This window comes from Orbicella faveolata, unplaced genomic scaffold (assembly GCF_042242905.1).
Source record: "Orbicella faveolata isolate gen_17 unplaced genomic scaffold, um_ofav_v1 contig_36, whole genome shotgun sequence".
In the NCBI taxonomy this organism is placed as follows: Eukaryota; Metazoa; Cnidaria; class Anthozoa; order Scleractinia; family Merulinidae; genus Orbicella; species Orbicella faveolata.
In genome coordinates, this window is record NW_028301565.1 from 13,391,336 (window position 1) to 13,406,316 (window position 14,981).

Sequence of the window (14,981 nt, forward strand, 5' to 3'; positions counted from 1 at the left end):
CCCTAAAAAACAATTTAATTCTGAAAGGATGAAAGGCATTCCTGAAATTTGATATTTTAATGGACGAGTTCTAAACTTATATTCCTAGCGCTTCAAAGAGCTGTAGTTGTTAATTTCAGAAACTGAAAAAGGTAGCCTGCTGAAAATATAAGTAATATTACAACCTATTGTTGATACGGAAATGCGTGTGCAACACAATTACACCCTACTAAAACATACTGTGGGATAAACGGTCGGACCTCTCTAAACAGACACCTATATTCTACGGACACCTCCATATAACGCCGGGACAGCGGACTCTATAACATAACCTCAGGTAGCAAAGTTAATATAAGCTCTCTCTATCGCGGACACTAATTATGTATGTTAAGTGCATGAACGTGAAATCGCAATCAATTACGAAGGTTCGACTTTATTTAATAACGATGAAAATTAAAATTTAAATGGCTACACGGGAAGTAAAATAACCATAATTCGACGCACACAAGATTTACAAACATTATGGTAGATGAGTATAAGTAGTGGAGACTAAAATATGCAATTTTAAGTATATATGCAATTTTAAACTTAATGTAAAATACTCGCTTTGCATCTAGATCTACTTTCTATCTTCCAAAAATTCGAACAAATTATGGCAAATTTAATATTCGATTTAATGGACCTAAATTATGGAATGAACTCGATGAAAGATTCAACTGTTGTACTTCTAATCAATTTAAAAAAGAACTAACTTCGCATTTCATTAGTCTCTATTAATCTTTACTGATATTTTGATAGTTTATATCTACTTATTTTGTTTTGTTTTCTATATTTAATCTTGTACCAAGCTTGTGATACTTATGTGTACCAATGTATTTGTTGTGCCTCTTTCCTGACTCTTACATTTTAATTATTATAATTACGGTCACCCACCTAGTTTAGCTTTTTAGTTATTTTGTGTGTCCCACTTCTGTATGTACTGTACTGTTTATTTATATATTTATAATTATAATCTTGTAAATTCTTTTAGTTGTTTACAGTAGTAGAAATGAACTGTTGTTGTTGTAAGTAAAGGCTATGTCTAAAAAGAACTAATAATGGCTCAAGATAACTAGTTTCTCATAGAAGACCATTCCAAAGACTACGCGCGGCTGCCGCAATTGCTCTGTCTCCGAGAGCGGTTAACCCATATCCCACCTGGGATTTTCACTAAAGGCTACAATTTTATCTTAATTAATGAAGACCACGTAAATATTCTCGCATATTATGCCACTACGAAGGCGACCAATCAAAAACGATGCTTATGGCTAACATTTTTATAATGGGAGGGCTATCATAAATTATGATTATATCTGCTGGTTTATCTCAGTTTATGCTACAGACTAAACACTGGATACAAGCAATTTTATCGCTAAACAATTGTTTAAGAATGGAAGTGAGTGCATGAAAGATCATATATTAATTGCACACATTCTTTGACAAAAAGATATGATCTTTCGTATATTCACTTGCATTCTTTACCATCCACGGTACATTGTTTTTTCAGGCTTTCATTTCACAACCGCTTAATAAGTTATGTACATAACCGTGATTATCATTCATGCCTTTACAGTTTTCTAAAAAACGAGACTGGCGAACCCATTAAAAAAAAATCGAGTTTACATCTAGTTTAACTAGCTCAAACCTTTAACTATGGTTCTTACAACTACCAAAGTTATCAATTGGCACTTGAAATGAACTAATACAAGCTTTAAGATGACATCTGAGTTACTTTGTTCGCGTCACAAGTCTCCCAAGTTCACATTTGTTTTCGTTGAGCCTGCATTCTTTCGCGGTTCATTCATCTTAAGTGATAGATTATGAGAAGCACTGGGCATTAATTATGGCATTAAGTATATCGTTATTGACGTCTTTCGCTCAGGACCGGCTACAACATGTTTCTGAATTTTTAAACTATGCCATGTTTATGTCTTCAACTTTTCTGACATCCGTGACACAAGTTTTTCGGAACAGCACTTTGATAATATCCAGGAGAAGTTTGAACACTTCTGCTACTGTAATGGCTGATACGCCGATCCAAAGACCCAGTTGTCCGCCAATGTCGCTCATGAGATTCTCAAGCTGTAAGAAAGAGAACAGCTATAAGAACATAGTTCCAACCTTCTTGGTAAAGTTTGCGTTTGAGCCTAATGGCCCATCAGGCCGGCGCTTCTCGCTAGTTTCCGTAGCAGGAGTAATTCTACACCCCCTGCCAGGAAGGGATTCTTGTTCATCGCAGGGGCTACCTGGGTCCAAGCGCGAAAGAAAGAGCCACTATGGGGGTTAACTGCCTTGCCCAAGAACGTAACACAATGATTTCGGCCCCGGCCGCGCCTGCTACTCCAACCGGGTTGTTGTGGCAAATGGTGTGTCAAGCCGTTGGTATTGGAAGGATTGATTTTAATTGACTTCAGTTGACCTCAAAGGTTAGGGTCAGGATTTAGGAAAAACTCCCATATTTATAGGAATACTGTGGTCGAGAAAGGCAAAAATTGTAGATCACGCTAAAACTACAGCCAATCTCAAACCAATGTCATAGTCATCACCTGACAGTGACGTGGACGTGAGCCCGTGACTTAATTACCCCGGAGTTTACTGCAATTAATGCCACTGTGTTCAAAACTTAGTAGCTCCTTCTAAACTTAGTGGAACAGCGTTGTTAGGTTCAACACATAGTTCAACAACGGAACTACTTACTTCGTAATATTCTGAGTAGGTTATTTTCTCCATGTTTAGCTCCTCAAAATAAATCTTTATTCGCAGAAAATTTTCCCTGTTAGATATTAACAAATGGATAATGATAAAATTTAGTGGAAGAAAACGTTGATTACCATATATGATCCTTAGGGATCGCCCGCAGAGAGAAGTGATTACTCGCTCTGACCAAGATTATGTGAAGTTGTTGAAAACTACAAATATAGGAATTTCAATTCCTTCACCCTAAAAAACGATTTTCAAACCCTAAAACTAGAACGACGAGCAGGCCCCTTTTCTATTACTGTAGTAGTTATTAGTGATTTATTAGTTAGGTAGTTAGATTAATTTAATTCAATATTGTTAAGTCCTGAAGGAAACACCGTGTCTAAATAAAGATTTTACCTTACCTTGCCCCCATTGCCTTTCTGGGGTGTTCTTAATCTATGCAATATTATTCAGGCCATACCTCCCCCCCCCCCCCTCCCCCCGTGCCACCACTTCGAAGCCCGAAAAGAGCCTGAGCCCGCGAAGAGCCTGGGTATTTGTATTTACTTTCAAGACAGTGGCCGGAAATGCGTCTAAAATCAAGTGCATCAAGATGGATGCAACATACGCAAACCTTCTGTCAGGCATTCAAAATCGTTACGATAAAGGGACTTTTTATTGTTCTGGTAACTTTGCCGCCAATTTGACTAGCAGGAACAAAGGCAACAATCGATTCGTTCTGCTTTATGAGTCTCATTTTTCTCGCCGTATTGGTAGGCATCTTAGTCAAATAATACGTTTTTCATGCACGTATCTTCGAGGCGCATAAACTTGCCAAGGTCGATTTTCCTTATGTACTTAATCTGGGCGTATTTAAAATGTTAATGTTCTAGATATTAAAATAAGGCTAATGGCATATGGCTGAAAGATTTCACGCGCGTTCTGCAAGGTAAATGTCAACACACTGGATTGGTGGACAAACAATACTGACAGTAAGAGTTAGTAGAAACGTTATAGAAAACGATCCCGTAAACTGTCGCTTATAAGCCCCCCCCTCCGCTTCCCGCGTCCCCCCCCCTCCCCCCCGCATATAATTAAGGCACCCTGGCTATAGGTCCATCTACCTGTACACCAAAAAAGACATCCAGTTATAAGCCTCCCCGGACATAAGCCCCCCTCTAGCTTTCCTTGTTTTGAATTCGTTTAATTATTTAATGTTTTAAAGAAAAAAAACTATTTCGATCAACATGTGCAGCTATAGTTCGTTTCGAAACGGCCTTTTTATTCCGGTTATAACCCCCTCGGATAAAGGCCACCCGGATAAAGGCCACGTTTTTTTTTATCCCTTCTAAAAGCGTTTACGAAGTTCAATAAGCCCAGGGCTTATAAGCGGCAGTTTTATTAGTCGTGCTCTATCGTAAGCACTGAACGACCTGACGAGAATACTCATTGTTTCAATGACTGTTAAGTCCGCACCAGGAATACACCGTTAGTTACTTGGAAATGAAACACTGCTATACACATAAGAAGAAAGTATGAAGTGTAATAATTTACCTTGTTACAATGTAATTGGTGTATTTATTATTATTATTGTGATCCTCACCTGAATGCATCCTCGTTTTTTCCCATCTCATGAATGTCAGAATCGTTATCTTTAAGCATGATTGATCGTAATAGTCTCTGGAGAGTATAAGGACATTACTCTAAAGATTATTTATAGATAGGCAGCATTTCTTATCATATAAACACGACAAAACTTTACTCGTATTTTAGCAAATCAGGATCCGTTCTTATGGTTGTTTAAATTTAAAAAAACGTCTTAACTGATTGTTTCCCAATAGCCTTTTGAGAGCCAACAAATAGTAATGATGATGATGATGATGATGATGATGATGATGATGATAACAATAATAACCTTTATTTACCCTGGGCAGTGTTTATAGTATAAAGGCTATCGGGGCCGAGCAAACAACTGAAACAATTTTAATTCAAAATGGCCATAACGTATTACCTGAAGCAAACAAATCATAGTAAAGAATCCCAGCTAGCACGCGCTAGTCAAAAATGGATAATTTAAAAGCGTTGATATAACTAAACCCTAACCACTTTGCCTCGCTTTGGTGAATTTTAACTAGCTTTGTAAGAAAAACGGTCTCACCTCGTATCCACGTGACCAAGCAGAACTGGAAGATGACATCCTGTAGGTTACCTGACTGTTAAAGAATTATAGGGGAAATGAATAGAGGAAAAAAGGGAAGAAACAAATAACATTCTATCATCCTGATACGTTTTCGAGTGAGACTGACTACATGATTCTAATACGACATCAAGGCACTGCCAAGTGAAATATTGGATTTTCAAGCCAGTAATACGTGAAATATGACTCGATACATCTCCTCCCTCTCACTAACGTCGACAAGGGTGCGTAGGATACGAGAGCCGAGTCTATGAGGAAACGCGCAATAATTAAGGTTCGACGTTTGTGTTGCTATGCAATGCTCCAAGGCTCGTTCCTCAATGTGAGATACACCGCATGCGTTGAGTATAGCCTTTTCCAGGCGTTCAGTTAGTTGGGGCCAAGCGCGAAGAAACGGCGCAGCGAAATAAAGGAGAGAGAGACGGTGCGAGGAGCATATATTCTTGTGCGCCATTTTTCACGCTGCGCCCCTACTAACTGAACGCCTGGAAGAGGCTACGTAGTGTAGGGCGCCTTTGTAGTGCCGTAAGTCTAGTTCTTCTTTTCACCAGGTGACTGAAGTGACTCGATTCAGTCATGCACATTAAAAAATTATAAAATTGTGTACAATTATATTGTATGGTTTAGGCAAGGTGTTGGCATGCATGAAAGCATATACAGTTAGAGTGAACAAAATACGTACGAGCAAGGTTGAGGGCATTTTGCAGAGCAACCAAGTCCATCATCGTCATCATATCTGCGTTGCATCTCCTGAATGCATCTCACTGGCAAAAAAAAAGTGTGAGAGGATGGTAAGAACTGAATCAATCACATTACACTTGAACCGTAATGGGTATCTCCGCCAAGTACAAATTCGAAGTCGGCAACGACTGTCTTATTATCATGATCCAGTAACCAACGTTTACAAGTTACTTTATCACACCGCGAAGCAACTAAAATTTTCTAGATCTATAAACGTGATGACTCTGGATGCAAAATCAATAACTTGTGGAAATTAATGTATAGGTTTCCAGAGAAATTTTCATTTCTGTGATAAGGAATCTTACCTTCAGAAGTCGTGGAACAGATTCCTTTTCCAGAAGGGAATTTCATTTCGGTGCAATTACAATTATCCACTTGTGCACGAGCGAGACAAGAGTACATGCAACCCTAGACAAGGAAAAAACTCAGTAACCCCCTCAAACTTTTCAGCTCGGAGTTGTTCTGCTATAATAGTTTTATTGTACTTTCGGGAAATTATTAGCAACGTTAACGTTTCTTTATAGCAGCACCATCTCCGGTATGAACTAAAAACGGTTGATGTCTGAGATATTTAGCAGGCTAACCTCTCGTGAGCTGAAGCAGGTTTCAAGACTGTTTTTGTCAGACAAAACTCGGGCTGATTTGATACGCCTTACAACGGCTCAAATCTCTGGGGCAGCCTCTACCGATTTCGATGACAATCTACAATCTAAGGAGACATCGCTCATGACGTTTTACAGTCTCTTTTTTTTTTTTTTTTTTTTACTCTGTTGGATAGATGGATGCTGCATACACACATAGATATGCTTTATTGACTTTCCCTTCTATTATCCTATTACCCGTAACAGCTGATTTTAAAACAATGATGTTAAACAAATGACCGATCATTGCCGAACAAGTTACGGTTATATTCTTTCCATAACAGGTTACCAACAGTTTAACGTGTCAATCTTAAGTTTAACTTTGAAGAACTCATAACTAAACAAAACATGGTCGGTAACCCCTTCGTTGACAACTCTATGAACCCGAAAATTAAGCTACTTATTTACTATAAAAAAGTACTTTCTTTAAGGGATTGAAGCTAAGGGAGCCATTCTGTAGCAGGACTTTTAATAAATTAGGCCAGTACTCTGAAATGTGAGTCTTCGTTTCATTTTCGTGCTTGTCTAAATTATATTTCATTTCCAAACTCGATATTGTTGCTGATCCTCATTTGGTACCGGATTACTCTCTTTGTAAAGTGCTACAAAATCAAACGATTACTATAACTCAAAAAGTGTGTTTTGTGGATTCGCGAAATCTTGCCCAATGGATGGCATTGGATTGTGAGAGGAAAAAGTGGGCAAAGGAAAATTACAGAGAACGAGTTGACAAACCTGCACCGAATAACTTGAACCTTTGTAGCGTTTATAAATAGAAAATTCCTCTACACTTTCAGCGCTGTAGCAACTTCCGTTGTTGAAAGGATCCACTCGAGTGATGCTCAACTATGGATTAATTAGACAAAGTGTTTAGGAAAGTTGAAACTCGTGGTGATTTTAGGTGAGACTGAGGACGACTCGATATGAGATAGCTGGGATGCTTGCGACATCAGTGCTATGCTGAGGGAATTTCCCCTAACAAAGTCCTTTCAGAGTCTTTGGGGAGAGATGAAGTTAATCACCGAGCAGCCAAACATAATAATTTTTCAGTTTTTTTAAGTTCACCTTTTCCATCATACAATGACTTGATCACGTTCAGTTTGCACCGCTCCCTAAATCGTTGACCGACTCCTGGTCACTCCTGTGTGCTAGCTGAGGTTACTGCACACAGTTCACGTATGGATAAGGACTTTATACAAATCTGTTTGATTTAGACAAACCTGTCGCAAAGCAATAGACGTTGCAAATCCCGGAGAGACCGTGAAGCCTTCGTCAACAGGGAAAGGGATGCTCCGTTGACCAGTTATCAAAACACGAACACCGGCCTCTTGACTAAGTATAGGAATGTACTCCTTTTGATTCACAAATAAATCCAGTGTCAGACCTGATGGGAGAATATCGCAGAATTAAGGTATCTAAATTGACGAGATCTGACAGTCAATAAGTTGATGTGGTGCGAGGTTGTAACAATGTCTTGTTAACTTTCTGTTTCAACCAGTTTGTTTGAGAATGCATTAAAGAAACTCTTCCATTTATTGCTCTTGATTTTTTTCTAGTTGTTGACTTACAAACAAACCATTGACTGGCCTAAATGAAGTTCATGGGGAGGATATTGAAAATGTAAAAATGCTGTCATAGTCTCTCGGTTATTGTTGAATTACATTCTGATTCAATTAGAAGGACTCTTTCAACTAAATGAGAATAAAAAACGTGCCATATAAAGAAGAAAAATATAGCTTGGTTAAAAGCACAATCATTTTTTGTACATAATTGCTTTTGTTTCAATAATTTCTTACCGTATTGTGGTCCCGGCTTGGTAATGGTCAAAACGGGTTTCCGTTTGCCCTGACTGGTAGCACCAGAATTAAATGTGAAACAATTACCGTATCTCCAGTTCCATGTTGTTTTCCAGTACTTCAAAAAGTCACTTATCATGGTGAGAAGAAAATACAGACACACAATGCGTCATAATTAGACTATAATAGGCCTTTTTTTTGCAACAGATATTCAGGCTTTTCTAGAAGGCACTTATTTAGTCATCGTTAATGTACAATGTTATCAGAAACGGAAAGAACATTTAGAAATAAGCTTACATGCAATCCCTTAAAAAAACCATAACCTATCTTTAAAGTCAGAACGAACATGAACGACCTAAAATGTAACAGAACTTGGAATTGATCACCTCCATCCCATTCAGGGGAATACTAACACCGGTAGTCCCTTCATACTAGAGTCATACTACTCCTAAGCCACTCAGCTCGCCCAGTGAAATTCTATTTCTTACTTCCCTCGCACTTACCGATCTTTGCAAGAAAAGCCTTTAAAATAACAGCGAAATACCAGTTCCCGAAAGCGATGTCCTCCTCTCTCCAATTCAGATTCATTATAGCTGGCTAAGTTGATTAAAAGTTGCTGCTTGGTGTACTCTTCTGGGTCAATCGTGACGTTTTCCAGATTCAAGATCTCCTCGGCATTTGAAGAGTCGGTGTTAAGAAAACGTTTCAGGGTATTTATTTTTTCTTCATCGAACAGGTCGCGGGTCATTCGACTTGTGTTGGTGTCAGCGCGGGAAAACTTGCGAAGGAAGGATTTTCTAATGATGTTTAGGTTGCATATCGTCACCGCAGGAAATTTGATGCTCTGTAGAAATAATTAACAGATAAGCGGATAATTAACGGATTTAGCGGAAGCGGCGTGGCCGAGTGGTTTAGGGTGCTGGATTTGAAATCTGGAGGTCCCTGGTTCAAATCCTCCACCCTACCGCTATCTGGATTTGTTCTCGGTAGCCCCGAGTTCAACTCCTCGGCCGCGTTGTGTAAATAGCCAACTGGTCAGCTTCCCACCAGTTGGGATTCTTAATAGTTTATGTTACATTTGAGCTAGTCTGACTCAGATTTCCATAAAGTACATTTCTCTCAGTTTTCTACACTCCTCATCCTGTCCTTAGAAGAGGAAATCCTCGATGTCATGGCGTCGGCGAAGAGTTGTGATTGAGGCCCTCAGTCGTTGGGATAACATGATTCAGTTCTCAATGAAACTGAGAAGATTCCGGTTGAATCTGATATATATGAAGAGTTTTCTTCCCTTTTTTTTCAGAATTCTTAAACAAAAACATTGTGTAACTATGAATTGTTCTAAGGTCGTTTTCATAATTACAAAACTCAGTAAGGCCAGTAAGGCCTAGTTCTCACGCACCAGCGACAAAACGACATAATCGCTTATGTCGGTAATGTGAACTTCGACATAACGACATATGTCAGGATGTTCACACCGCAAACATAACGATACAACGTCCCTATGTCGTTATGTTTATGTCGTCATTCACTAGTGTGAACTAGGCCTAAAGCCTGGTTCACACTGACGACATAACGAAATGATATCGTCACGACGAACGAGTTAAAAAGGACGTTATCTCGACGTAAAAGGGACGCTATGTTTGTAGTGTGAACATGTAGACATAATGACTTACTAGCAACGTAAAAGCATGAACATAACGACATGAAGATAAAACTGATCTTTTCCTTATGTCGTTATGTCGATGTCGTTATCTCGTTATGTCGCTACTGTGAACCAGGCTTAACAGTGCAATGCATTCAATAATGACAACAACACTACCCACCCGTCTGTATGTGATGTCGATGTCCGACTTGATTGGCTTGGACATATAGGTGTTAAACAACAGTATTCCCTGGTAGATCACCATTCCTCCGCCGCCAAGCGTCACCAGTACCCAAAAAAGGCGCCAAAATACCGACTTGGATGATGCTATCTGGCTGATACCGTGTGCGGTGGTTTCTTCTGCGAATCCCTGAAGCAATGCCCTCAATGGCCGTTCTTTGTATTTCATTGTTATTTCAATCCGACGTGAACTAATTTCAGTGTTAGCTTTCCAGTTATCGACCGGCGTTATCCCTGATATAAACTTCTGGCTGAAAAATTAAACAAATGTTAAAACAGTTTATGTATTTTTTTTCATTTTTATGCGGCGTCATTGCCGCTATATTGAATGACATCAACTAGAGATTTCTAATTCAGCGATTTAAGTCGTCAAAAATGGCTTCCACGTCTTTGTCCGTTGAATACTCGGGGTTGTAAGGTTTTTTTTCCTGTGTTTCGGTCTTAGCTACACCGAGGAAGAATGTCAGTGAGTATCTCTAATTGTATGGCCGAAGAATAATTGATGAAACCAAGGAACCATAAATATCGTTGAAAAATTAATTATACCAGGTTTTACCTTTCGTTCCTCTCCAGGCGTAGTTGCTTTCATTCCAGTGCTGCGCTGAATTTAAGTATAAAATATTCAAAGGAACATTGTAAAAGGTAATCCAAAACCTTGCCTTTGGGACATATGAGCATTCATAAAACAAAATTTTATTTTGCTTCGATCGCTCCTTCTAGCAAACACCGGCAGAATGTCCGCTCATACAAGACGTGCGAATCTATAACATTCAATCTCTTGTTTCAAATAAAGTTCTCTGTCAGTTAAGTGTCATTTGTAAGAGAAAACCGGGCAGAAGGCGTGCGTCACAGGTCGGCCGTTTACCTTCATCTTTTCACAGTATAAAAGCTATCCGAAAAGATTACTATAACCGTGACCTTTGCCGAGGTAGGCGTTCCTTTTTTCGGGATGTCATCACATCATGATTTTGGCCTCCTGAGCGGTCTAAAATGGTCGAAATTTCAGGCAACTTTAGGTGAGCCTAAAAGATTCTTCGTACAACTTCCAGAAACTCTTATTTTCGTGCAATAATATTTGACCCCTTATTAGTTGATTGAGATATATTAGAGGTCTTTCGCTTTAATTCTACGGTTTTCACGAGGTGCCAAATATTACCGCCGAATCGTTTATGAGCATAACCACATTTTAGCCATTTTTCAAAAGTGCGGAGTTTATTTTGACAGAAAAACATTTTTCCGATAGTCTTTCTAATTAAAAGTTGGTATCTACAAGCAAATCGGAGTAACTGGTCTCGCAAATTCTCAGGTTTTCTTCAAGTTTTAGCGTGTAAACGAGATGGCCAAGGAAAGACGTCAGAGGTGGTGTCTATTTTGTGCAGCTGCATGTAAACTTTGTAATGCAACTCATACACAGTATTCAAGTAAAACTACATTTTGTTTCTCAGTCTGATATTAAACCTTCATGATATGACCCTATCAAGCGTATTGTAGTATATTAACAAAACTTAACTACATATTTAACTCAACAAAACTAATTTAATGTACAAGGATACTGCTCCTGCCAGTATGACACATTAGCTGTTGTTACAAGGCTTACAATGTATTCCACGAAACACTAGCCTCTTTCCGCCCCTCTCCTTTATTTCGCTCCGCCGTTTTTCCGCGTTGCGCCCCAACTAACTGGACGTTTGGAAGAAGCCAGCTAATGCAACGAAATTGTATGCAAATTAGTATTGATAATATCTTGCTGGCATAAGCAAATATACAGCTGTTATTGACGACTTTTTGAACATTCATGATTAACGAGACTGCACGTACGTGAGCCAAAACGAAAACTGAATTATATTTTGCACGACATTGAGTTGCTCTGAAGACTAACATAGTCTTGAGGTGGTTCATGAGAAAACTCTCCGATACAAATTGGGTATGAGAAAATATCGCAACAAATAGTTACAGGCCGGCAAACACTCCGCTTCCGACGGCAAATCAATTTTCACTGACCTTGCCAAAATGCTTTTAACATGGGAAAACAAAATGTATTTTTGTTTTGCTTGTCTTAGTGTGTACGCAATTGATGTACGATCTCTTGCTACGAAGCTTTAGATAATTTTGTGCTGATTTAAAGGTCTCTTTCCGCACGAAAACATTATATTGCACTGCAAACAAATAACGAGCAACAGGATCAATATTGATCTGATTCCCTGAAGCTTGCCACAGCGATTTTAAGGTGATTCGTACGTGACAAGTAAATAGTTGCCCAAGAATATCCACAGAGCAATGTTTGCCCATGTTTGTTTACCCATGTTTTTAACATAACACCGGTAAACGAAATGCATCCTCATTTGGCTTGTCTTAGTGTGCACGCAATTGACGCACGCCCTCTTGCTCTGAAGCTTAAATTATGCTTATTCATAGGTCTATTTCCGTACGAAAAAATTATATTGCACTGCTAATAGATACAAGATGAAAATTACAAGAATAAAAACAGCATAAAGGATCAGCATTTGCCACAATGATTTTTTATATGATTCGTGAAAACTGTATCAAAATAATTTCGCTAGTTGAAGAAGAATATCAACAGTAAATCAAATGATTGATAAAAAAAAAAAAACACTCAGCTGACTTAAAGGTCAAAAATAAAAGCAAATCTTTATGTAATGGATTGTTCAAAACTCGGAATGAAGTTGAAATGTCTGGGAAAGCAAATTCCTTGTGGACGGAAAATATTTGATACGTTTTCAGACTGAGAGTGAAGCCTCCGTTTTGAGATTCCCAGAGGCGTGGACGGGGCCTAAACCTAGGAAGGTGATACAGCGGAAAACAACAAGGTATACTAACCTGCCACCATACAAACGAAAACATGGAACACAAGAAAGATTTCCGCAGGCAATCCTGACATAACACGACTTTGGATGTTAATTCTATTCGTGTGTCCTTGGTGACCCTTTCGTGGGCCGGATAGCAGGAAAAAAGTGTCATAACTGTATTTCCTCATTGTTTACATACAGCTGCCCCAAATGGACACCACCTCTGACGTCTTCCCTCGACCAAAAATTAATGTAGGATAGAGCTTCGGCCAATATTACTTGCAGTGTTGTTCTACAGGACAGCAAAAAATACTAGCAAGGAGCTTCAATTTCGCTTTTTCCATTTTGCGTGACGTTTAAGATAGAATTTTCGCGGGAAAATTCAGCCTACAAAATGTAAGGATTTGACGGGTTTGAAATGTTTACATAGGTTAAACGATGTCACAGCTTAAATATTCTATTCTACATTCCAACTAACTATTTTAAGGGGATCTCCCAGTAAATCATGGATAACAATCACAGAAAGTAGCGGTAAAGTAACACCGTAAACTTCGGCTTATAAGACCCATCCCCCCCACCCCTCGGTTATAGGCCCATTGACCTGTAAACAAAATATTACTTGCGATTATAAGGCCTCCCGGATATACCCCCCCCCCCCTCCTCTAATTTAAAATAAAATGAACTCAATTTATTATAATGTTTTAAAGCTTAATCAAAAACCAGCATATGAAAAAAGTATTTCGATGAACACTGCTGTAGCTCATTTCGCAACGTTTTTGTTAAGCCCGTCCGTTTATAAGCCCATCCAAAACTAGGCCTGTCCCGATTGTACTCGGCAACTTTTGAGCAGCTTTTGGCGTTTGGAGCAACCTTCTTGCGGTTTAAGCGACCTCGAGCAAGTTTTGCCTCTCAGAGCAACCTTTGACCAAAATATAGGTTTAAAGCACATATCAACAAGAAAAACTGTCAACGATTTCATAGAAAACTTCAATTTTATGCACATTTCTGAATGTTTATCATCTTAGTGAAGTTTGAAGACGTAAACTGTCACTTAACAAAGTTCGGCAAGACGTCAAATGAACCATGTGTTTTGTTCCGTTAGACTTATTGAGAGTATCCTTAAATTTCGCCCATATTTGCGAGCAACTCTTTAAAGCTAAGTTTCAAGCTATTTTTCCTGACCGATGTTAGCAATTGCTGTGAAGAACGAAAAATAAAGCTTTTAATTAACGTTTAGATAAAAATAACAAGAAATTTAGGTAGCAACTTTTGAAATAAAGAGAGCATCTTTTTGGATTTTTGGCAATCTTTTAGCAGTTTTTTGGCATTGCAGTGGGCAACTTTCCAGCATTTTACGAGCACAATCGGGACAACCCCTTAGGAAATTGTGTAAACCCAGGGCTTATAAGCGGCAGTATATCACCCGTTTGCGGTATTCTTTGCTAGAAATTTGGCGTGAAATATATCTGGCCGATGATTTTTATTGGACTTTGTGGGAACAATTACTCCGATTTGCTTGTAGATACCAATTTTAAATAAACTGGATATTGATAACAATTGCGACAGACTATCGCAAAAGCGTTTTTCTGTCGAAATAAACTGCCGCACTTTCGAAAACATCTCGCTGAAAATGGCTAACATTTGGGTCACTCTAATAAACGATTCGGCGGCAATATTTGGCACCTCGAGAAAAGGGAAAATTAAAGCGAAAGACCTCTAATATATCTCAGTCAACTTAAAAGGAGACAAGTATCACACGAAAATAAGAGTTTCTGGACGTTGCGCGAAGTGTCTTCTAGGCTCACCTAAAGTTGCCCAGAATTTCCACCATTAATACCTTGGTCTTCGGCCACCGTAGCGTGATTAAAAATATGACACAAACAGCGGTGATAAACATTTTAAAAACATGCATTTTATGAACTTGACGTTTCGTATGCTAGTCATTGAATTTGAACAAGCCGAAGAGATTCCGTTTTTGGATATTCCTGTTAAGCGCTGCCCAAACAACACTTTCATCACATCTATTTACCGGAAGAAGAAATCTACTGGACTATACCAGATGGGATTCATTTACACCACGCCGAAACATACAAAATCAACCTTATCCGCACGCTAACCTATCGATGCTTCCGTATTTGCTCCACCTCTTCATTGGTGCAATCCACTGTCGAGGATCTCAAAAAGCTTCTGCTGCAAAATTGTTACTCTCAGGGCATC

The 14,981-nt window shown here is 38.9% G+C and overlaps 1 protein-coding gene across 1 annotated transcript; it reads right to left on the reverse strand.

The window, feature by feature from the left end:
- Window positions 1-396: 396 nt before the first annotated feature.
- On the reverse strand, window positions 397-12,562 carry LOC110064224 (acid-sensing ion channel 2-like). Its single transcript, XM_089275035.1, has 12 exons — window positions 11,555-12,562; window positions 9,899-10,208; window positions 8,579-8,919; window positions 8,076-8,206; window positions 7,500-7,663; window positions 7,015-7,125; window positions 5,944-6,046; window positions 5,580-5,661; window positions 4,859-4,913; window positions 4,304-4,380; window positions 2,716-2,791; window positions 397-2,100 (listed from the first exon to the last, which is right to left on the reverse strand). The coding sequence occupies exons 1-12, from the start codon at window positions 11,854-11,856 to the stop codon at window positions 1,933-1,935; spliced, it is 1,920 nt and encodes a 639-aa protein (XP_089131161.1). The 5' UTR covers window positions 11,857-12,562; the 3' UTR covers window positions 397-1,932.
- Between the last annotated feature and the right edge of the window lie 2,419 nt (window positions 12,563-14,981).